The 25929-nt window shown below is 37.2% G+C and overlaps 1 protein-coding gene across 1 annotated transcript; it reads right to left on the reverse strand.

The window, feature by feature from the left end:
• Positions 1-67: 67 nt before the first annotated feature.
• LOC124638580 (follistatin-A-like) lies at positions 68-25929 on the reverse strand. The gene is given in 7 exon segments (XM_047175599.1): positions 68-1793; positions 2127-2348; positions 2732-2947; positions 10662-10871; positions 13235-13426; positions 25693-25757; positions 25759-25929. Coding segments are annotated over 7 exon segments (1119 nt in total). The 5' UTR covers positions 25899-25929; the 3' UTR covers positions 68-1719.

A 25929-nucleotide genomic window follows, 5' to 3' on the forward strand; every position in this document is an offset into this window, starting at 1 on the left:
GTTCGAAAGTCACTATTGTAATTTTAGTAAAAGGGAGTTTTTTAATGGATAAAAATGATAAAACAGATACCAGTGTAAAATATTTATGAAGAAACAAGGACAATATATTATACAAATCATCTAATGTTTGCAATGAATTCAACTACAACAATTTAGTATTATTATAGTCAGACACAGTTAACAACGTGATTAGCACTAGGAAATAATTGACAAGAGCCGAGCTACTGTATTATGTATTGTTTTGTTCACAATATTAAAAATAAGTACAAATATAAACAATAATTATTTTTCGTTCGAATAAAAAATAACATAATATAATTAATTATTAAGCTTTTATGACTATACAATGACTTCAACAACTATTGAGCTGCGCTTTCACTCTTCGCATTTCAGAAACAGGCGTGAACTCTACGGCATTGTATGCATCGCGCGACCTATCCAACGGCCAGACTAAACATAAGTAGCGTTAACAGTCCAAGTCCATGGATACAGTTAAAGTATTAAGTATGCATTAAAGCTTCGTCATCCGCTGTCCTGAATTAATACCATTACATGATATAATGAATAGTAGAAAAACTTGTAACTATTTAAAGCTAGGAAGGACGCCGAGACAGTTGTTTCTACTACTTTGACATCACACATTGCTTTGATTCATTTGAGAAATTCACGAAGATAAAACTCACATACAAATAGTCTTGGAAACATTTTTGGAAATAATTTAAAAGTAACAATAAATTACTTTTTACCTACAGTCTATAAAAATCACTTAATTTTCAATGTAAAATGTTTCGAAAATAACGATAGTCTAAAAATCTTACATACACATAATACTGAAAACGTATTGTATAACACTGTAAACATGTCCGAATGACGTTTTGACGTTTCTTGTGCTACGCATCACGAGCCATGTGTAAAGACAAACAAAACAAAACATATAACATAAATTTCATACAATTTTCAATAAAATTATTGCACTAAACTTCATACTCGTAACTTAATAATAAATATTGCATTAAGCGTTAACCACATCTCGTGAAGTAAAATTATTTAAGTCTTAAAGTACTAAGAGTTAATTAAATTTTAAGAACAATATGTCAGTCCGATGAAAGTAACATTTCATCCTAATACGAGCTTCGTTCATAGTAGCGACGTTCAACAATACGGAAATTAGAATTTATTTATATAGAAAGTACCTAAGTTCCAAATATTGTGCTAACTACAGTCCCTATGTTTAACATTTTGACTAAATATTAAGTACGATTTGGTGCTCAAATTTAATAATGTAAGTGTTAATTATTTAAATCTAGGTATATAGAATTATTTATCTACAAAGTTTGAAAGGGTGCATCAGGCTTGACAGATTTCTCTAAGTCTAAACTAGCTAAGAATTTTTGAATTTGAGTAGATCTGACATGATTTTGAGTCATATGCAAGCGGTCACTGCAAGTTGGAGGGGGTATAAGCTGATAGAATTAGACCTGGTTTACGTAAAGTTCTACAAAATTTGGGTAGATGTACTAGCAACTAGATATTATGAATTGTTTGCAATGTTGAGCTAAAACCGCTGCATTTGTTAGCAATGAGTATTGAACGATGACCCTTTGTCCTCGCTGAGAAGGAAACGCTTAACTTGTAGATGTACCGACTGGTTGCACAGTGGGCAGACGTCAGCTCGAACCACTACGAAGCCGGTGGACCATCCACGATACTAGTCTATGACTATAGGACGCGCGTGGTGTCCACTTCGCTCACACTTCTCTCAATCACACTATTGTCCGTTATGTTTTTGTTGCCTGTGGACAAAAGATAAATTATTAGTATTTATTAAGGGTACGTGTAATACATAGTTATTTTCAAATTGCGGGCTTTCATTAATACTAATCTGTGTAGGTAGATTATACCAATCTTTTATAGCCATAATCTTAGTGTCTATAATTCCAACAAAACTTGAAAGAGTAATTATTAGACTGGTTTTTTTCTTTTTTCGTTAAAACCTGTGCCAAACTTCAAAAAGCTTCTAGTGTATCTAGCGTTGATCTCGTGGGAATTCGAAATGTGCAATAACAAGACGAAATCTACATTCAAATTTTTCGTTGAGCATCTATAGAGAGTGGCTGGAAAGCTACCTTTGCAGGGTCCAGTATGCAGCGGATCGACGACGCGTCCGGCGTGGCAGGCGGCTCGCTGCAGGCGGCACCAGGACGGGTAGGTGCGGCGGTCGCTGCCGCACAGCTGCCGCCGCGCCGCCGCGCCGCAGCCGCCGCACGACACGCAGCGCGCGCCCGACGCGCCGCCCGACACGCAGCGCTGCGACGCGCCGCACGATATCGACGCGCATGTCGCGTTCGCTGTGGGTGATGCTAGATGCATGAGACCTATGTGATGACTATCACCTAATTGAGGAGCGTGCTAAAAATGTCTTCAATTGGAAGTACCTAAGCAATTGAAACTAGATCCAGACCAGATTAGGCAGGCAGACGAACTATTTAACTACAGTCTCAATAATTGGTGCTTGAACCACTGGTACCTAAGTTGGACTTCAGGAAAGCCAGATTTGTAGGATATTCATCAGAGACAAGAGACAATGGAACTCTGACATTTATGTAATTCTAACTCTGGCATTTGGTTAGTCAGCAAAAATCCGACTCCTCTCCAAATAAATAGGATAACGAACCTCATATTGATCTTTTCATATATTAGCAGACATTTCTAAAGTAAACACATCACTCACCTATACAAGGGCCTCTATAGGCCAGCGGTAGTGCTCTGCCCCTCTCACAGGCCGCCCTCCGCAGAGCACAGGCACCCGCGTAAGTGCGTCCGTCGACGGCGCAGACGGGCGAGCCGGCCACGCCGCACGCGCCGCAGCGGACGCAGTGCGCGCCTAGCTCCGCGTCCAGCACGCAGCGCTTGTCGCCGCCGCAACGGACGCCCTCGCAACTGCCCTCTGTGACATGCAAATAGTGGTCATGACTAACTGGCTCTAGATAGTTAAATGATGGACGGTTGTGTAAGGTTATACACTCTCTCTCCGGATCTTCGGATTGCCGTCCCATCGGGCTATGAGAGTGAAGGAATAGTGAGTACACTTGTGTCTGTGCAAATGCTTGTGTAAGTTCATATCATAAGAATATTTTCATAACGTCAAATGTTACGAGGATAAAAGAATTATCGGAATCAGTTCCGTATGTATGTAAGTCACTACAGATGTAGGTATTTTGGAAAATGTGTCTTGGAAACGTAAATGAACGTAAAAACGTTGGCTGTAAATAAAGCGCAGAATTTTCCTTAAAGCCCGCTTTAACTTCATAAATAACTATTTCTCATAAAAGATTGCGCCTGAGTGTGCAACTGTACACTTGATTGTACAGTTATCATAATAATCTCTAAACAGGAGTAGCATAGTTAAACATAAAAGTCTGCCCGAGCACTATACTTAAAAGCCATAAATTCGAGCGAGATAAAGTTAATTGTATCTAGGCAACTTTCTAGGGGTGCGGCTATTACATAGAAATGTCTGTGTAACATTACGGCGTGATAGTAATCAGTCAAAGCAGTTGCGGCGTGTTAATTCCGCTGTTTCCCGGGATTGTATCGTATTGCGGTTTATGGAGCGCTGCTCTAGACGATCGAGTGTCCGACTTTAGACTGTAGATTACGTAGAATTTATCGTTTCTGATCAGACGGCCCGGTACACTTCTGCTTTATATAATACTTAGAAAATACACCTATTTATAGATACCATCAAGAGCCTATAAAATATATGTGAAAAGCCTTCTTGTATGAAAACTTTATTATAGTTGAAAATATTTAAAAACATTTTACATCTCCAGGTGTAAATTTTTGCGTCGTTGAAGACCTAAACGTAATACATGACAGTAAAAAGAAAACCTTCATCTCCCAATCCCGTCCCGTTTATAAGCCGGTACTGGAAAACCGTGAGACATAAAAAGGAAACTGTCCTGTAATAAGCGACTACATAAAATGTATATTTAGCCAGTTACAATGAGCAGTTTATGTCAGGTATATGCGCTGCGGTTGTGGGCCTATTCGCTCGTAAACGAGATGAAGTGGTGTGGCGGCGTTTAGAGCCGAGCTTACATCGATATTATCGCGAAATATTATTCATAATATGGAATGAGGACGTCTGGGTCGCTCTAGAGACGACTGCGGTTATGACAGCCCACGGCAAGCCGACGTTCATGCGCCAAGGTGACACACGGATGTGGTTAAAATCATTTCTGCAACTGCAAAATCTCTCGGCATATCTTTGAAACGTATAACGTATTAAGGAAGCTGCAACATAAAATATTACAACCGCAAGTTTCCCTTCAATAAATAGCAAACTTGTCAGGCAATTTTGAAAATCCGTTTTAAATATAAATGTAGCTAAGCAGTTTTTAGTCGTAAAGTTTATTTATAGAGACTGGTTTAGAAAATAACTGTGCAGTGTATCTAATGGCTTGATGGTTATCTGCATCCTACATCTTGTACCGTGGGTGTCGTAAGGAAGTGTGTGACTGGATGTAGCAGCACCCATCGGGCTATAAAGACATCACCTCTCCCTAGCTGGAAACTGGCAACATTAACTTAAGTCTCGAGGCGACACTTTGTAACTTACGTAAGTTCAATTCTAAGATAAAATTGTAGTATTTTATTGTAGGTTTAAGCAAGCAAAGATTTTAAGTTATAGGAATAAAAGTGTTTATTTCATAAATTGACCTGCCCCTTAAAAGCCACCAGTCTTCATGAATCTACCGATTTATGAAAGATTTCTCCCCAACGCTACCAGGCTGAAAACTCGACACAATAGGCCCGACTTTCCGCAAATTACAACACTAAGAAACTACTCATATCTATGCTAATGCAGAACAAAAGAGAACCAAGCAAGCACTAACACTGCACTACAATAATCCTATTGAAACCTCACTAGGAAAGTACGAGAGTGCATAGTGTGAATAAAGACGGTTGGACACCAATACATAATGTGGTCCATTCAGCGCTGTGTCCACGTGTGATTGAACGCAGGTATAACGGTCGCGCCCGGTTCTACCCGCCGTGTTGTAAGGGTAACTACAGACTGGATTTGGTAAGCGAGTGCCAGTCAGTTGTATAGTTAAGTTGGGCCTGAAATGTATTTATTCTGAGCTCAGGTAGTAACATATAGAGAAAATGAAGAGAATAAGGCAAGTTTTCAGGTAAAGATTCGACCTGCTATCCCACATGGTTCAGAGTGCTGGCTGGCAAAAGGAATAAAATAGGTAGGCACGTACCCACAACAGCATGCAGTAGGTAGATATAAGACTGTTAAGATGTATTTGTGATGATCGAACCGAAACGAACTTTCAAAATTCTTTTTCCGTAAGCTGGCATGTGTTGCTTTCTAGGTATGTGAACATTCCGAAATCTTTTATTGACTCGTAATCCTTCAAATTGAATAGATACTTCAGTATTCACACCTACAATTACATAAGCACCTAAATCTTGTTCACCTTTTCAAAATAATACTGCTTGGTAACCTTCAAGAATATTGATGGGGCCCAGCCTATAAATATTCGCGAAGGTAATTGTTATGATCCGATTGTTTTCAGGTCACCTGAATTTAATTACATATTGCACCGCACTCGAAATGCACAAGTACAAAGTAACTTGTTATTTATGCATAAAAGCACTATTTTTGTAATGATATAGGTTTCGAATTCTACTAAATTAAAAAGGCTTTTCAAACCAAAATATGCCTATTATGCTAAAATATAGGTTAGGTAGGGTAAACTCACCAGTAACTGGCCACTTAAGGACAGCGAGTTGTTCATTTAAGTGCCATGGAGAAATGTGTCCAGAAATTAATATTCTTGTATCAACTTTAGTTAAAGCAAGTATCCATTTATCGTTATTAGTGAGTAAAAAATGAAACAACATAGAATTATGTAGTAATATTTTAACAGAATGAAAAAGTAGTATTTTTTAGTAGTAACTGGCCATTTAAAATTAGATATTAGCCACCATAATACCAATAACTGGCCATGCAAAAATAATATTTAAAATCAATTAAAATATATAGAATAAAGCAACTATATTAGAAATTAAAAACTTAAAAAACATAATAAAACAAATTCTAACAAGGTGGTTCTTAATTCGTAAAAAAAAACTACAACTTAGCTTAATTTAATGAGATCAGTATACCACAGTTCGTTTGCACTTAAATCATAGTATGGTAACGAGGAACTTATCATTTGTAGTTATTGACGTGCTTAAATTAATTAATTACATCATCATCATCATCATCAGATGTAGAGTAATCTCTCTCTTTGTAACAATTATGGCACAAAAAAGAATCACATTCAGCCTCAGGAATATGAATCCTGTGAGACAATGGTATTCTCATGAAATTGTTTGTTACAGAGCCTACATAGGATCACCCTTCTTGTTATTAGATTCAAACAATAGTCACAACAAGTAACACATCGGTTTTTCTTATTTTCCAACAGTTTCTTGGACTCGTCTTGACTATTTATAATTTTGTTAGTAGCAGTCTTTTTTGTTTTATTCTTTAGTTTTTTATTTGGTACATCATTCTCTTTTTGACTTTTTTTCTCTTCTCGTAATCTCTTCCTTTCTTCTTTTGCGGCATCTTCTTCTTGCTTTTTTTAATTGTTTTTCTCTTATCTTGTCAACATATTGATTGGATGTTTCGCTCAATTTGGCGCTTTCGTTGTCGTTTGGGAAAATCGGGCAACTTTTGTTTCAGGTATTCAGGTATTTTGTTTCAGGTAGGGGAAAATTTACAAGAGTATTGTCAGACCTGCTGTCTTGTATGGATCAGAGTGCTGGCCCACAAAAGCGACGAATGAAAGACAATTGCATGCGGCAGAGATGAGAATGTTAAGAGGTACATATGTGTGGTGTTACGCAAATGGATAGAGTGAGGAATGAGTATATAAGAGGAAGTTTGAAAGTAGCGCCGGTATCAGAAAAACTGCGTGGAAACCGGCTGTCATGGTATGGGCATGTGATGCGGAGGAATGAGAATCATGTTGTGAGGAACATGATGAGTATGAATGTGGACGGATATAGTGGAAAGAAGGAAAGGAAGAAATGGATTGTGTGAAAGTAGAAAGAATGTTACTTGTGAGATGACGGCAGATAGAAGAGTATGGAAGGAGAAAACATGCTGCGCCGACCCCAAATAAAATTGGGATAAGGGCAGGATTATGATTTTGTTTCAGGTATTCCGAGAAAGGTATATTTGAGACAACAGAAATTGTTTTATTTGGATTGGATACCTTCATTGTTTTCAATAAATTTGATAGCATTTTCTATTGCCTCTTTAGAGTATTGGCGTTTTTTTAAAGACATTTCAGAAAATCTGTCCAACAAAAAAAAATCCGTCAGTAACTGGCCATACAACTATCAGTAATTGGCCACCCATGCCAGTTACTGATAAACGTGTATATTTTTATCTGGATTTTTTTTACACGATAGTGTGCCTTATACTCATTCTAAATATGTTTATTTTTTCGTAAAATTCGGACATTAGCGTATAATTCAGTAACTGGCATGAGTGGCCAATAAATGAAAATACACAAAAATGAAAATCAATAACTGGCCACCCCACTAATCTCGCTTTATTATAGATACTGACAGAATAAAACCTTAAAAAACGATCGTTTACCATCTATACAATACCACAAACACAATCAACTCACGTTTACTACACGAAGTATTACAAAATTCACTTTTAAATTCAATCATTACCTTAAAAAAAATTTAAGGATTTACCGTTCACGTCGGAACTCGTACGCGTGCTGTCACAAAATGACCGATATTTTTGGCGCTAGTGTTCATAGAGGAAAAAACTGTCACTATAATGAAAGCTAGTTGAGTAGGTAATATTAAAAATAAATAATAGATGGCGTTCTATGAGAATAGTTCTTAATTTATGCAGTCAAAGTGAATAGTGGCTAATAATTGAAAGTGGCCAGTTATACCTCGGTTTACCCTAGGTACCACGTACTGTAATTATTAAAAAAAAATGTTTACCCGTTCGCATACAGAATAATTTTTAAATCTTACCTAGTCAGGTAAAGAAGCTACCAAGCTACTTTATCCTACGTTTATACATGACTTACGACGTGTTTAAAAATTACAGGTCAATAAGGTAAAATTACATCGGTCCCTTACCCACTATTTACCTATAACACTGCCATTAGTTACCTCCGGGGCCTACCACCGACAAAAAACGATCACTTAAACTGTTGTAGTTTGTAGTAGTACTGGAAACTATGGGAACTCGAAGTCCCGCACGTCAAGTAGTTTTTAAGTAGGCGATAAGTAAGTACTTCATTCTTTGGAAGGAATTTTCTCAAGACTAAGTAATACATTTTTTCAAAGTCCAACATGATATATTTTTACTATTGTTAGGGAGGGACACCTAAGTGATAATTTCGTAAATAGATTTAAAAGTCTGGAACCTGTGAACACACGTTTGAATGACTTTTTCTCGAAAGCTTTCAGGTCTGTCGAGAACCATGGGTTGGCAACAAGCACTCATTCACATTCATGCACCTCGGGCGAGACGCGTTCGTCCAGACGTATCGTGCATCGCAATGAGCCATTATTGAGTCGCGATCCCAATAGAGATGTAGCTAGCCTTCTAGGAACAACAGGGCAATTTACTAGCGCGATAGTAGGGGTGTGTCCGGTCTTTACGGCAGTAAGGATTAATGCACCCGACCGCGAATGAACAAAAGAAAATCCGCGAAACTCCCATTTAGCGAGCTAAGTAAAAAGTTCCATGACTTTCAATAGGCGATTGTTCCGAGTTGGCGGCCCTAGTGTAGGCGGCAAGGCGGAAAAATAAAATGTGCTTGAAATTATAGGTAAGTTGATTTTATTTGATAGGCGTAGGCAAAGCTATTGGAGAAGTTTTAAAGGTTTTCAATAAAGGTTTGGTTTCGGTTTGGACTTTTCTTAATGCTGCCAGAACCGGCGCAGACCCAACCTGCGCAGTGACTTTGCGCGAACAATCAAAGCTCGCTAACCCGCCATGTGCTATGATCATCACATTGGGACATGACAGCGGCAATAATCACCAATAATTACAAACGTGAACATGTTCTTAATTGTCACGGTCTTGATGCGAAAAGTGACCGTGGTGATACCGAATGACGCAAGTGTTGCACGTCACTAAATTTTGTATGAATGAAGCCTATGCGTCACCTATGACTTGGTACTTGTCCAAATCTGCTCTGATCTTTATTGGTATTGGTGTCTACTCTTAATCTTTTCAGTGTTACATATGTTTTCTGTATATTCATGGCATTTACATACGTATTTTCATAGCATTTCCATCAAGTTCTGAAGTGGCTACCTAAAGAATCTGAATAACAGATTGTTGCACCCGCACCTCAAATTAGAAATGATTATTTGTCAGACCTAGATATTGTTATTCTCGTGGATTTGCGTCAGAGGTTGGTGCATTTGAACAGTCTGAGGGCGATAAGCGTGGCAAGCGTTAGCTTCGGTCAAGCTTGAGCGCGCCAATAATTTATTTATTTATTTATTTATTTATTAATTTGCTAGTAAACTTTGATGGGGCTTTAAACAGTCGACTATACAATGTTCAGGTATTATTATATTATCCAGACAGTTACTAGGTGCCCGCAATTGTGAATGATGGATCGCCGAGCTGTTGCCAACTGAACGGCAATGAATCATGTGCTTATTTATATAGTTAGATGTACCTACGATTAATATGCAACTTAAGTGCAGATGTTATAGATAATAATTGAATGACGATGTACGTGGCTATGCATGGAGTAATTTGTGAATGATATTCATCGTGGTATTAATAATCATACATCAGATTAGTATAGTGGTAGAGGATACCGCGAATTGTCGTGTTCATGATCAATACATATAATGTATTCAACGGTTGATTAAACTATCGTCAACTAGCATGAATCGGCTTGCGTTATGGAGTTGATTGTTTAAATCGTCCATGTAATTATAGTGCTATTCATTTATACTGAAATGCTTGCTTTATGAGCTGAAATAAATACGGACTTATGAGTTTGTTTTCGAAAGCTCCAGCCGGAATGACGATCAAACATACCTAATGGTTTGGTTTGTTTAGTGCATTTTAGTTCGCCTGGCTACCTGCCCTAAACAAGGATGATGGACGGCCGAGCTGCTGCCAACTGAGAGCGCATAAATCATTCACTGATTATGATATTATAAATGAATAGGGACGTAATGTATCACGCATAACTGCTGAGGACAGACTCACGAATTACGAGATCATCAAACATCTTGATCTTTAAAATGTCGTTCTGTGTCTTATCCCTTTGATTTTTTGTTACAATTGCAAATGAGAACGAAGACTTGTTTCACAATTTAGAGTTATACCAGAAAAAACATAACCTATCTATACTAATATAATGAAGAGGACACTCTAAAGACCGTTACACTATTCCCCAGTATCATAGGCTATATTTTATTAGGGTACAGGCAAAAATTTCCACTTGACGCGGGTGAAATTATGGGAACACGGCTAGTTTAGGATGAAGTCATTTTCCACAAACTTTTTAACCAGTTCAAGCTTCCACAAAATTCCTCAAAACTCGTTTTTTCTACTAGCTGGCTATTGAAATATACCTTACCTTGGCAAGGTCCCGGATAGTCAAGCACGAGGTGTTTGGCGGGCCTCCGGCAGGCCCGGCGCCGCAGCCGGCAGAGCGACGGATACGTCCGGCCGTCGCTGCCGCACACGGCGCCGACGCGGCGGCACGCGGCGGCGCAGACGCAGCGAGCGCGCCCGCCGCGCACCACGCAGCGTCGGCCGTTGCCGCACGATACTCCGGCACATGATTCTGTTCAAAGAAAATAAGGTGAAAATAAATTTAAATCTTACAAGAAAAGCGCTACAGGATTAAACATTTAATTTACTGAGATCTACCTATTAGAAAAAAATATAGTGCCTCCACCATACACGTAAATACAGTCCCATGTGTCGAATGTAAGAATTTACCGTAGGCACAAAATTGCTAGCATGTAGATGTAATCAAGTATTTGATAGCTTACACGGTATCCCAACAAATAAGTATGTGCAGAAATGCCTTGATTAAACACACCGCCTTTGAATCGCTCGTAAACGACAAAACTAGAAATTGCCACATTCACTATATTCTCACCGATGAGAAATAAACGGTTGACATTTTACGATTAAAAAAGTTGCTGTTTCGTGTTTGTCATTCTCCCACGCATAAGCAAAAACATTTGTAAAAATTTGAGTTTCACACGAGAAAAGAAACTCGTTTATTTTAAATAAAAAAAATCAAGAAACAAATTAATGTCAGTGGTTTATTTTGAGCGGCTATTATTTTTGAAAGATGCTATCTATTTTTATCGCGAAAATTATTAATAACAGGCTATACTCAGCAGTCGTGCTAATTCGTTTACAAGCAATAATTAGGAACTTTCGTCTTTTCAGTGCCAGCAAGATTTTGCAGTTAAAACGTTGGTACATAATATGCGCAAGACGATGAATGCCTTTACATAAGTTCCCTCTCTGCCAAAACAATTCATTTATTTACGAAATTATTTGTTTATTTCTAAAATGATCACATATTTGACGTGTTGCCAACTCTGTGTTGATTCGATGCGCAGTGTTCATCTATCGGACGATGCACTCGACGTCCCAATTTTATTATTTGCTGAACAATATTGTTAGTGGGATATAGTTTATCTGTTTGTTTAGTTGATTGGCGTAATTGGGCTTTCGGCACGTCTGTCTCTTGTCTGTCTATTGAAGCAATTGTTTTACTGCCAATAGTGCCAACCTATTGTTTTGTTTTAAAGGTATCTACGATCTATGGCTAAAACATGCCAGTCTTTCCGACACTGCAAAGAGAAGGTTTAAGTATTTTATTTATTCGATATTCGCATAAAACAGGCTTATCGGATTGAACGTTCACCCTGGGATAGCTTCTTACCATTCTTTTATAAAAGCTTATATCTACGCAAATAACCAACCAACTGAGAGCGCAATTAAAATAAATCTAAGGAGTAGGTATGAGTTAGTGTATGCGTAAAAATGTTTAGTAAAACAAAACGACAAGATCTTGACTATGTTAATTTTGTGATAATTTGGTAGTAAAGTCAGCAACCGTAGCAAATTATTTGCAATTTGAAACACTTAAGCAAAATATGAATATAAATATTAAATAAAGATTCGTTTGTTTACATAATACTATGTAAAATGGTTAAAAATTATCACATGAATCACAAAATAATTTTTAATTTGTGCCTGGATGTAGGTTTTAATTAATCGAACAGATGAAATAAAAAAATGGACCAACTCTATTCTAGACCATAGAGATAAAATAAATCCTTATAGGTAATACGATTCATTCTACTGAAAAACAAAATGAGACATGGCCACAAAACTTTGTAAGTACATATTCACTAACAATAGTCATTTCAGTCACCATCACTAATATAATAATCACACCGCGACTAGACTTATTACCTGACGTCATTCTGGGCTCAAATTACTACAAAAACAATACCTTCTTTGAATTCTAATTGCGCTGTGTTTTTTCCTAGAAGCAATGCGCCCGGAAGGATGTGGCCATGTCTTTAATTAACTAAGGAAGCAGCTTCGGCGAACTGTCGTAAATATACTGGAGAAAAACGTTCAATAATATTTAAATGTGTATTGTGGAGGCCGCTAACTAGCTCATTGTCTGTTGCACACTCCACCTGGCTTCTTTTGGTCCATAAACTAAATGATATAGACTAGAGAATAATACAGATTCTCGATGGATTTTACTTTAATTTTTTATTCTGATAGAAAACGAATACGTGGGTACTACCTATGTATTTTTTTTACTTTCAGAATCATAGCCATAATTTCGATAAATTAGACATTCGTTTTGACAAAAAAAAATGAAGTTAGAACATATATATCATACCTAATAGGAAAATTACTCATGAAACATTCTAGTCAAGATTACCCATTTAACCACAGAAGTTAAATCTTAATCATTTGACACCCGTCAGAGTAAGAGAGAGTTAGAAGGCAGTCGCTCCTTGTAAAACTCTGGCACCAGCTGCATCCAGTTAGACTGGAAGCCGACTCTAACATAGTTGGGAAAATGGCCCGAGAGGGATTACTGAATTAGACATAGTAAACATACAAAAAAGAATATTGAATAGCTTAAAATGAACATACCAGCACAAGCAACACAGGGCACTCCTCCAGAGAGCGCCTTGTAGAAGAATATCTCGCCGCTGTCGAGATCGCGGGGGCTCCAGGCGGCTGGCGCGCGAGAGGCGCCGGCGCAGCACTCGGCGCGGCCCACGCGCAGGGCCGCTACCGAGCTACAGCGCCCGCCGCGGTCCATCCCCGTCCAGCAGATCCCGGCTGGCAAAACAAAAACATTCATTACTTCACTCATCTGTTTACCCCAGGCTGGAGGCCTTAAATTCTAGGCATCCACAGGGAAAAGACCGGCTAAGCAGTACACAGCCTCCTAGGCTGAACTGCGAGATGCCATAGAAAAAAGCTCATCTGATTACTGTGTAAAAATAGTGTTGTTACGTACTGTTTTTGTAAAAGCTGTTTCTCGTGTCTTTTCAGGAATTTCCTTAAATAGGCACTCTATTAGTGCACACCATATAATCATGATTTACAGATTAGCTATGCCGATTATCATTTGTTACTTAGAATATGCTGATTTTATTATATCTATCAGAGATTTGGTGGTAAACTTAAATGTATCCGAGTTCTTAAAAGTAAAGTCCGTAAAAGTTTGGTAACCTTTTGGAAAAGATAAACTGAAAAAGAAAAACCGTTAGAAGTATATAATTTTATGATTTTCCGTGTCATGTAAAATACATAAAGATAACATGGACCGCTTCTTTAATGAACAGCCGGAACTACATCTGGTGAACATTACAAAATTGTAATACGAAGGCATAATAAAACGCTTGCTCCGGGTCCAGACTAAACATAAATTGAACAGATGTGTCTGGACGCTGCGCAGGCGGCACGGAGCTCCGTATTCGGTTGGATTCCTGCGCGTGAGTCACGGGGCACGGCTGCGCGGGCTAGACGACCGCCAGACACTATTTTTCAATGTGCGCCCGCGCCGTTCGCCTCGGCGACCGAACGACCGCAACCCGTCATGCCTATAACTAGTACTCGATTGAGTTTTTACGACTATTCGCTCGAAATTACGGATCTAAGGTTCAACTTTGTAAAAGTTCCGGCCTGTTTGATGATCGATGAGCGTATTGTAACGTGTAAACTTTACACGTTTGATTGATCGCAATCTCTTAGATATTGTTTCGCCGTCGTCTGGTTTACACTTTAATTGTGTTTGTTTGGGTAATATCGTGTGGTTATAAGTTTTATAAAGTTTGAGAGACGACAGACGAGAGTTAAGACGGATGATGGGACATTCCGCTGAAGATCAATTTGTCTATACACACTACTTTTCAAGAAAATAGTACTAAGGTAAGTTTTAGGAGTAAGAGAATAGGCTGTTGCTATAAAGGTGATTAATCTCTTAAGTTTTTTTAAAATTTGTAATTATAAGTTGATAGGTATAAGCATTATAATTTATCGCAAGTTACTAGGTAAGTAATTAATTTGGTGCCAATGACTTACACTCAGGAATTTATTCATCAACATTTTACAAATACTATAATGAATTAATTTAAATTAATTAAGTCTCGTGATCATAAATATTTTTTTGAAATTCAAGGAGGATGGTTCTATTGATATTAGTCCATTAAAAATAATAAAATATGCATAATTTGGTATTTAATTTTGGAATGTTAATGAACTTTACAAAATAGTTTTCATAGGCATTATCTTTGAGGAAAATTATGCGTTAATTTTGAAGCAGCACGGCAATGCATCACGTATTTTCTCATGAGCTTTTTTTCTAAACAGTTCCATCGATATCACGAGGTAGTGTAGGTTATCCACATATTGTTTAGTCATAGCGCATAACAAATTTTCAGACAGTTACGTAATCAACCGTTAGTTTGCTCAAAATAAATCAATGCAAAAGAGATTATAGTGTTATTACCCACATGACGAGGTGTTTTATTAGCCGCGAGCCTGTTAATCATGAAACAGCTAACGAAGCAGGTATATGTAACTTTATTCAACGCGTAGGAATATATTTCGCGGCCGTCTGGGATTGAACCGGTTGTTGCTGGGCTTCGTCTGAGAGAACTACGCGCTTATCCCGTGTTTTCCCGTCTGATTCAGTATCAGGCTTAGGTAGTATAGGTATCTAGACCACTTATATACTTTTGGGAAGTTTCTATCTAATTTTAAAATGTTTAAATTATTTCTGTTACTACAGAACTTGTGGATGATGCAATTTTTATAATTGTTTCATAATATACACAAAATATGCAAAAATAACGACTAAGTTTGCTACAAGCCAAGCAATATAATCTCAAAAAAAAGCTAGAACTAATTAAACTGCATTTAATGAAGAACCGGTTTATTAAAATAAAAACCCACAAAAATATTCACGTTGAACATGACCTAAGCATTAGCAGACAGCCTATTAGGTCAATCAAAGCGACAATGGCCGTTTGAGAGGGAAAAGCAACGATCGTCCTAGCCGCCTCATTGGTTGCTTATAGTCGCGCGCGCAGCTACCGTTCACGCGGGCAGAAACACGTGTTTTTTTTTCCGACTTTAAAATATCTTTTTTTGTAAAATTTTCGTGGAGGGAAATACTTATTTTATTCTTGTAATTTTGTAGCGAAAAAACTCTATAAGTAATGGACTGATAAAAAAAATATTTCAGTATTGGAAAGCTTCGACATCTTTTAGTATTACAGGCTGTATTTACATGCAAGTATGGTAGTTTGTCCTTCGGGACACGAGTAAAACCGCGGCCAATAGTTAGTCGTTACACAGACGTGACGGTGCGTTATTAATGAAGCCACGAAAGTATAAATTGATATATGGTGCACGCTAATGTCTGGAGCGCTTGACCGGTTCTCAGTGTTCGAAGTATTGGCAGTAAAGCACCTTTGGAGAAATGTAAATATATTCGAATATGATTTTAGTGTGGCGAGAGAGGACGTTGACTTCGCTGCCCATAGAAGCATGTTGCTTATATCTTCCCGCGCAAACGTATTGATAACAGATATGGAGCTACGTGATGAAATATGGATCTTCATAGAATCGATCTTATTATTTGGCTGACAATTTGAAAGGTGAAGTTAATTAAATAATTTATTTTGTGATACTTTTGGGGACTTTTGTGAAATAATTTAATATATCTTTTTATGTATTTATTTTCTTTTACCTTTCATTTTTAACTCCTGCTTAAAAAGGAAGCTGATTCTTTTAACCAGATTTTTCTTTTATAAGTGCTACAGTTCAGTTCAATACTCGATCCACATGCTTGGTTCCGTCAACTTTGGCGCCACAATTTGAGCCGAGATCCGGCTTGATTGTGTGGGTGTGAGAAATTGCCGCAAAAAATCTGTAGCGAACCAAAACGTAGGCTGAGCATGGCTTGTGTGTTTTTCATCGTCACGGTGTTCAGGGGTTACGATCCTATAAATTAAATACACGAGGCACGCTCCTAATTCAGCATATCAAACTCACTCATACATTATGTACGTACATTTCGATTAAAACTGCCAGAAGATATAGTGAGGTATATAGCTGCGATACTTTTTGTAACTGATTTATTTCTCGCAACGTTAACTGTTAACGAAAGGCCATAGAAATATTGATTATTATGAATATTGATTTTATTTGTCAGAAAGGCATTTAAATGACTTATAACTAAAAGCGCGGGCATTGTCAGTAGAAACTAAGAAACTAGCCTGTACTTAGATATGTATCTAATGGTAAAAAAAACTAACTACGCCAATGTTTACCAGAAGGTAAATTCCCAAAAGTCTTCAATTTTTGAAAAAAATTTAAGTATCAGTTTTCTCTAACAACTTAAAGCTTTTTTTCACAGTATCTTTTTTTTCAAATTCTCTATTTCTTTATTCTGGGTATTTGTCACATCACTGCTTGTATAGGCCACACAGGTCCAAGACACTAGTATTGCATATTAATTTGCCTTAATAAAAGGAATTGCTCGTGCTCGAAATGTTAAGTGTTCGATATTTATCTATTCCAATAAAGAGTTAAAAGTAAATGTAAGAACGACGACTCTCAGAAACAATTGAAGCGGTTCTACAAAATATGTGACTGAAAAAAGTTTCAAGTATTTTTTACCATGCAACCTCAATGGTTGCGATCAAAGACTAACCTTTTTTGTGAATCTACGTGATTCGATGAGGTTCATGCAGAACATTGTATTAACGGCATTTAAACCTACGAAGACTTTATTAAATAACAAAATAATATTTTCTACATTTTACACAGCCGTCTCAAGTTCCTGAAAACTAGGTCGAGATCTGAAGAAGCTTCGCAGACAAGGACCCTTGAAACTGTGGACCTAAAAATGTGGGACCCATTGTCTTGGACCTTAAAAATAACAGTGTAGACACAACAAATTCAAACTTGAAGAAGTCACTCATTATAAGTGAAAATTAAAATGTAGAGACAATCGTTCATTATGATTTAATAATTATTTTAATTTTTTAGTCACTTTATGTTACTGTAAAAAAGTTATTGTTTAAAATTACATCAGAATTTAATCTTTAAATTAAGTAAACTTTTATATAAATGCGCAAATAATTGAACTCATAAAAACTGGAACACACAATAAAAAAGCTGCAAGAACCACAATCTCCATGAAAATAGTTCGGTAACAATCCGATGTGTATACAGATAATATTGTTGGAGCAATTAGCGGGGGAATTCTAAACGATCACAAAAAACAAACAAGTGAAGAGTCAAGAGCGGCCACGCTGGAAATAGATCAGCGGCGCTTCATCCGCGTCAGCATGTCAACTGTGATGTACGGGAACAGGGCTGGCTGGAAACCCCAAACCACAATATAAAAAAATAAGAAACCTCTTTCGATAGACTTCATAGACATTGGCTGAATTTAAATTTCGAAATTCGAATAACCAAAAAAAAAAGAAACAATAGGTATGCGCGCGTTTTGCCCAATTTCAACAAACTTTTATAACATTCGAATTTCAAATCAATTCACAGTTTTTTTAGTATACATTGTAAACGTGATAATATTATGTGGAACCCGGTGCAACCCTATTTTAGTGGGCATAATGAATGGCCCAAGAATAGTGGCGTCTAAATCGGTTAGTCTAATTATATTCAATGGCCGTTTTATTCTTACTATCAACAAATCATTGAACAACATCCGTTGGCTTGATTACGTCCAAATAATAATATTTAAGAGTGATTTACGAAATCCAGCTATTAGTTTTGGCAGATCGTCGGAAAACTCGGATATAAACAAAATGTCATAGGTATGTGTTGATTAATTTTATTTTTGAACGTTTTCGAAAGGCCGTGCATCCTGTTTGTTAGATATCTCTATTTTGGTGATAGTTTTGGAAGATTTTGTAACGTCGAAAGATAATTATGAATACGCTGGATTGATTGCGGAAAATCAACTGTGTAGGAGTTGGTGCTGCATGCATATATCTCTATCTTAATGACAAAAAACCATTTAATTTGTAAAAAAAAAAAAAAAGTTTACTACAAAGTCTTCCACACCGTTATCAACATATTCGGCACATTTCCCAGGTTTAATACAAATTACCTTGCTAATGGAAGCGACGCTATAAAATGACAAACTAGCGAGATGATCACTATTAATGAGCCGTAAAGCTTTACCGTCTTACTTGAGAGTGCCGTGATAAGGCCTGTCGCGTCTCAGACTGCCTAATAAACCCTCCTGAAACTAACACCTAGGGGTAGCTAATGAAATGCATCTATATACTTATTGTAAAGTCCGTCTAGCCTGTAAAGGGTACCTTATTTAAAATTGTGATTGTCTGGCCGCCTCCCGGCGACCTAGTTTTTGTTTCTGGGACGATGAAGGACATTTAAACAGGTGTCTGGGTTGAAAGCACATTTTGCATAATATGATAAGTCGCCGTCTAGCCGTTTGATTAAATATTTTAATTTTGGGGCGTTAAACCAGAATAATTGTTAGGGTAAACGATATAATTCATGTCCCCGTTAAGTTAGTTGAGCAGCCGAGACAACTCTGCTTAAATATTCAGATTTATTAATATTTAAACATTAGACTATCGCAGTTTACATAGTTATTAAATTAGAATATTTCTTGGGAGCTAAGTCATAATATTTGTAATAAATTTATTTTTCGTGAGTGATATACATTTAATCTAGACACACGGCAGTGTGTCCGCCAAGTTCGAGCAAAAAAAAGCGACACACCGGCCGTGGGTTATATTACACGAACCATTTCGGGCCAAATTCGACCGCATATCAAATTTCTAGTATCTGTTGAGATCCCCTCACTTATCTAAAATACAAAATTTCATTAATATACCTATTGTAGGTCTTGAGATATTGACGTCAGAAAATCGCTATTTTTACTATACACTCACTGACTGACTGACTGACTCACTCATCAAAAACCTAGACCACTTCCAATGGTCGTATTGACTTGAAATTTGGCATGGAGGTAGGTCTTTATGTCAAGGTAAAGGGAAAAATCTGAAAATGGCCAAGTGGCCAACACATACCTCAGTTAAAAATAGTTACTTTTTAATGATGTTACTTGGCAAGTTCACACACCTTGTTATAAACCTACTAAAAGCAATGAATCAAGTATATAATTTTCTATTAAAACTTGCCAAGTAACATCATTAAAAAGTAACTATTTTTAACTGAGGTATGTGTATGGAACTTGGTACTTATTCAGATCTCACTTCTTTTATAGGCGAAGCATTCCCATATTATCGAACTTGGCAGCCTTTCACATTTTTGTTTTGGGTGGTATAATATACAGCAATAGCAACAGCGTTTAAACATTTAATATAATATACAGCAATTAAACTGGCAAATAAGTACCATTTTTCACTGCCCACAAATGAACAAGGTTGTAATTTAAATATTATACTAATATTTGTATTTAATAAGACGTGAAATAGTGATAAGTGGAAGTCATAATTTTTAATTGTCAGATTTGTTCTTTTTTAGAATTAAACATGCAGATAGCAAGAAAACTGCGCATTTTATAAAAATAATGACTAAATGTAATGCTTTTCTTACTTCGTAGGGATAGCTGTGAACCTAGCTAATTAAGCTGAGATTGCTCATTGCTTTATAATTTTATATCTTTTAGAAGTATCTATTTCAAGCGGTTCCTTTATTTAATAAAGGAAGCTGTAAAGAGGTGGATATTATAAAATAATCCCCGGAAGTAATATAATACTAAAAGGCCGACTGGTCAACACTGGTTCCGAGCCCCTTTATAGCAAATTCAAATCCGCATCCGTTCAAAAATAAGTACCTAATTAGATATGGTTAAACATGATTAGCTAGTATAGACATGATTCATTTTATATAATTTTGTTTATTTTAAATTAAGTAAATAGTTCAATTTCGTACTAAAATTTGAATTCAATAAAAAATGTATCTGACCGAAATACGATCATTTTCAGTCGCGAAATAAACCGTGCAAACTAAACAATGCAAGACGATAAAATACTAACTGACTGACATTCAAAAACAAGTTGTGCATACAAGTAAATACTACATCTAATTAAGGGCAGGCAGACAATAAGTACAAGTGGCGAGACACAAAATACTCCGGTTTGGCAGGTCGAGCGGTCGCGAGCCGACGATTTTTTCACAGAGCACTCACAATAGCGGGGAGTGCGCGATGCACCGCCGACTGCACCGCGCTCGTATTCAAACTAGTGATGCGACACCCGTACAGTAACGCGATATCGATAAATTACACTACCAATTTCAACAGCTCCACTTTACAAATTGATAAAACTCAACAACTTTCAAAAAGATTTATTTAAATAACTAGTGATAATAAACCAGTCACACCATAATCGATTGGTCTTGTTTCTTCAAGACATATTTACTTAATGAATTCGATTCGATACAACTAAAATATACCGTTGTAATCGATTACATCAACGTAGATAACAAACAGGTCCGAGACGTATGATTAATAACTGCTTTGAAGTCAACAATCTGCGCACATTACACGTTGAGGAGTTAGACGCGCGATAACACAAAACAGATGGAGTAGTGAAGTGATGGTAATGTAAAGCGTGCTCGGAGGCGGCCGGGCAGACCGGGGCTTCTCACGTCGAAATTCATGGAAATATTTGTATGTGGCCAACAGGCGGGACACACATAAATCTCGTGAGGCGATTGAATGCAGACGCGTAAGCGTGCCCGTGCGCATAATTCAAAGGGGCGATCACCAGGAATCGCCGCTTGGCATGCAGACGGCCGCGTTCATTCCAAAGCAATAAACCCGTTAGTGGCGACGTAATGTGCATATTGGAGAACAATAAACGACATACGGGGACCGAGCGCACGCCCTGTCCGTCGATAAATTCATCAATCGTCATATTTCCCAAAAGTGTCGGCGTGAGTCGTGTTCGCAATATATCTTCCTCAACGTGGCGGCGACAACAGCAATAAATTTAATTCACTGTTTAATTTATCAGTTTTCGTCGTGTGCAACCCTAATTGTATTTATACTGCTAAATGGCATAAATCAAAATTGCGCCTAGGTTATTATAGTAACGTATACTTAATTCAAGCATTAGACTTATAGATCCAGCAAAAAGTCATAACGTTTAATAAAAGCATGGCCATATTTTCACAAAGGCATCACCATTCAATTTTTTAATATTTTTTTATATTATCGATATCGATAAACCCTGCGTCACCAGCCCGCAGGTGTTCAGTAGTAATTCCTCTGGAATCATCGACGGCGCCGGCAGATCGCCCAGACGACCGGACTTATTTATTTACACATGCAAATATGCACCAACCCGGCCAAAACATCACCAAACCCAGGATGACTAATTTGTATGTTTTGGGAAACAATACGCATCACTTGATATTGGCAAGTACGAAGTTACGTTACGTGACGCGCAGGATTTTGTTTACCAGTAGGTTTTAATGTAGAAAGGACTAGGTATATTTTCTTTAGTTACTTACATAAAATTGTGTTAGGTTGTAAAACTGAAATATCGCATTTGGATAAAAAAGTCATATCGATAAAACCTAAATAATGACAGGCCATCTCCAATAAGTTTAGTATTTTAAAGTGAATACGTTCTCGCCTTATCAGTTATCCTTTCACAAGATCCTTAATGAAGTCATCAGCGTTGACTCGTTATTTTAATTCACGAGGGTCATGAAATCAACCAGACGTCGCGTCGAAGTTAGTGAAGTAAAAACAAGTAATTAACATACATGCATATGATATCGGCGGCTGCCTAGCCGCGCGGCGGTCTAGCCGGCCGGCGGATGTTTCCCAGACAGAGAAATATTATGTTATTCAGTTAAGTGGATATTAAATACATACAAGTAGGCGCTAACTGCCGCTAATTTCACTTAAACGTTGGTGCTGCGTGTACGCGCCTTAACTAGTCGGTTTTATGGGCAAATTATTCAAAGTCGACGCGACTCAAAAATTGGTACAAAAATAGTTTCATTCAGAAGGGTAATTGCGTAAGCCCTTACGATTGTTAGTTTTTTCGATCTATGGAATAACGTAAGGCGCCAAATGACGTCACAAATCGTAAGAAGAGACGGTGGTCATCATACGTGAGGATCCCTTTGCCAACTTTTCATTAAAGAGGAAATGAGGAAAAAATTAAAAGCATTCGTTCAGGAGCCAAACTAGGAACTACTTAGTACGTAAACGAAAATATCTGATAACTGAAAGTAATTTTCTATCATGAAAACTATCACTTGCCGCTAGTCTTGACAGAAGGCAAGTGCTAAACTAATTGTCAAAATAAGAGAATCACCCGCCGGTTAGTTACCACCATGTCGCGAATGTCAAGCCTTACTGAGGTCTGCCTCACTTTTTATAGCCTATTAAAATATACGACCGAGTTTTTGGGACTTGGATGCAGTGCTTGAAAGTTTATTTTTGGCTCGCAAATGATGTTGCATCGACAGGCAAATATAAAGTCTTTATTTAGTATTCGCACAGGTACAAAATGCAGCAGTTTTATAATCAATTAGTTTGGAGGTGCACGGCGTAATAGCAGCAATAAATGCAATCTTCTTTTATGTAAAAAATATATGACATGTTTTTTCTGAAGACATAAAAATGAAATTGAATTTTGAAGCACGATGAGAAAGAATTGCTTTAATGTGTTATGAGAAATGTATGGTGTACGTGTTCGTTTGTTGAAATTTCTCATTATTTGTGGTTCCTTGAATTTCGTGGTGTAAATGACACATGTGAATAGTTCTCGTCACTGTCAGAGTAACAAGTGTGTTGTTTCCTGCGGGTTCCGCGCCGATGCAACTATGTGCTCCATCGGCCAAATAGCTACAAGTTTTTGTCACATTTTTGAAGATTTTTTTATTGAGAAAATTTTCAATTATAACTCAGGGTTGGAGTTGTGCCCGATGAATTGTAATACACATGGTGTAATACACACTCAATGGACTTTGTGAGCTACTCTATTAAAAAAATCGTAATTTTAATCCGGTATCGAAACCCATATTATGAGATTGATTGTTATTTCCAAAAGAGGAAAACCATACTCTGCTCATTATAACTATTACAAAAATAAAAGCAAAACAGGTATTTTATAGGCACATTTTAACCAAATAAGTGGTGCATCTAATTTTGTTCTGTAAGACGGTAGGTAAAAGTCAACCTGATTATGTAGACAAGTAGGATTTTTTAAACTGATGAAAAATCTATGAAATTTCGATATAATACGAATATTTAATAAAAAGTCGTCTCGAAATAAGAATTATTACTCAATTCGTAAATTGCTTGAAGAATTTCCACACGTTTCAGAGACTTAATTTGGAAAGACTTACATCTTTGTCTGTTTGAAACTTTTTTTAATTTCACTGCTAACCTTAGGAAACTACAACTTGACAATAATTAATATTACATTAAATTGAACGATTACCGATAAACATATTTTAAACTTGTTTTAATAGTTAATTAATCCCTTCTAATATAAACAGTATCTAATGGCATTATTTTATCGAGAAAAAAAATCACTTAGAATAAACTTTAATATGGTTTTACAACCGACTAAAGAAAATTTATGTTTGAAAGTCCCAACAGGTACCTAGGTTGATAGAAAACTGTGAAAGCATGAGATAAACGATGATTTTCCTATAAAATAAAATGTATAATTAAATAGCAAGTTAACATCTGTGGCAGTCGTAATGAGATGTAAAGTCTTCCTGTACGTTTGTATGCGCTTAACGCAACTACGTTAGAATACAATTGATTTTAAAAGTTAATTTGCATCTGAGCCTGTTTCATTCATCTACAATAATTCATTAAGAATAAATGCTTTTTATAATAAACATAAAATAGATAGAATGATGATTATGTGAAAGAAAATCGTCAAACGTTTAAAGAAAATAAAGTTGCGTTTTTGTGATTTTCAAATATTCACAATTGACTGGTAAAGTGGAATCTCTGTTATGAACATTTTCTTTGGATTATATCTATCGATAATTTAAATAATTTTAAATGACCACATATATTATAGTTTTGTATATAAAATTTAAATCTGAAAAATAGTAAATTAACTTTTGGTTTTTACTTCCTCAAAAAAAATGCGCATGTATAAATCTTATTGGAACTAAAACATCTTTAAGCCTTTATATTTCAGTTAATAATCGGGCTAAAATTCACGTGGTTGTGATAAACAACGTAACATTAAAACGTGTTAATTAATATATAAGTTGTTGCGTTTAAAACGGTTCGCGCGGCGCGTAACTCCGTACGGAAGCCGTCGCACCGGTCCCTCGGCCCGACTTATCACATGTGCTGATTAATACCCCACTATCCATTATACCGCAAGACCAAACACTATACTAACACACTAATTCATCACAAGACATTTATCACCACTTCAACCTTTCCAAAATAACTCTTACAAGCCAATTGATCAGGTAAAACTAATTATCACGTGCAACTGTGCCAAAACAATTATTTAAAGACAAAAATAAAAGCAAAACAATTTACGTACCCATTATAGAAAGTGTGAAACTGAAAACTTTGCCAAGTAACCTTATAAATACGGCGAGCGCTGAAAGTTCACGAGATGCAATTTTCCCGACGAAAGTGAGACAAACTTTTTGTAAGAAACTTTTCACTGATAAGGCGTTTGCGTTCAAGAAACTTGAGTAACTTAAAGTATCGGTGTTTTAAAATTGAGTTGTAATTACGGAATTACGATTCATGAAACTAACACAAACTTTTCCTGAAGTCTTTACCGTAAGCGCGTGCAATAAGTATTTTAAAAGTAGTTACGTCTTACATACTAATTGTAAATTTTCCCAAAATTTTTCAATTTTCCGTAGCCGAGCTTAACTTGAAAACTTTTTTGAGGGGACGACTTTTCACTGCTGTAGTGTGCAGTACTGAATGCAGACGCTGTAAAGTTCACGAAATGCGATTTCCCGGAGCGAAACTTGAGTAAACTTTGGGGAACTTCACTGGGGACAGTCGGAGCGGTGGTTGGAGTTGGGTTAAGTATAAATGGGCTCACCTGCTGCCGGGCGCGCAAGCACGAGCGGCAGCACGAGCAGCGGCAGCAGGGGCAGCCGCATGCTCTCTAGCGTGGCATGCCGGCGCGTGCGGCGCTGTGCGCTCCACGCCGGCCGCCGCGGCACTGGCGCCGAGCGTCGCGCCGCCGCGCACGTGTGCCGCGACTCCGCCTCCTGCAACAAGTGAGCGCTGCAGCCGAGCACGCATGCGACGCTGTTCCCCTGCGAGGAGCCGGCGC

This window comes from Helicoverpa zea, chromosome 17, assembly GCF_022581195.2.
Source record: "Helicoverpa zea isolate HzStark_Cry1AcR chromosome 17, ilHelZeax1.1, whole genome shotgun sequence".
NCBI classification, from domain to species: domain Eukaryota; kingdom Metazoa; phylum Arthropoda; class Insecta; order Lepidoptera; family Noctuidae; genus Helicoverpa; species Helicoverpa zea.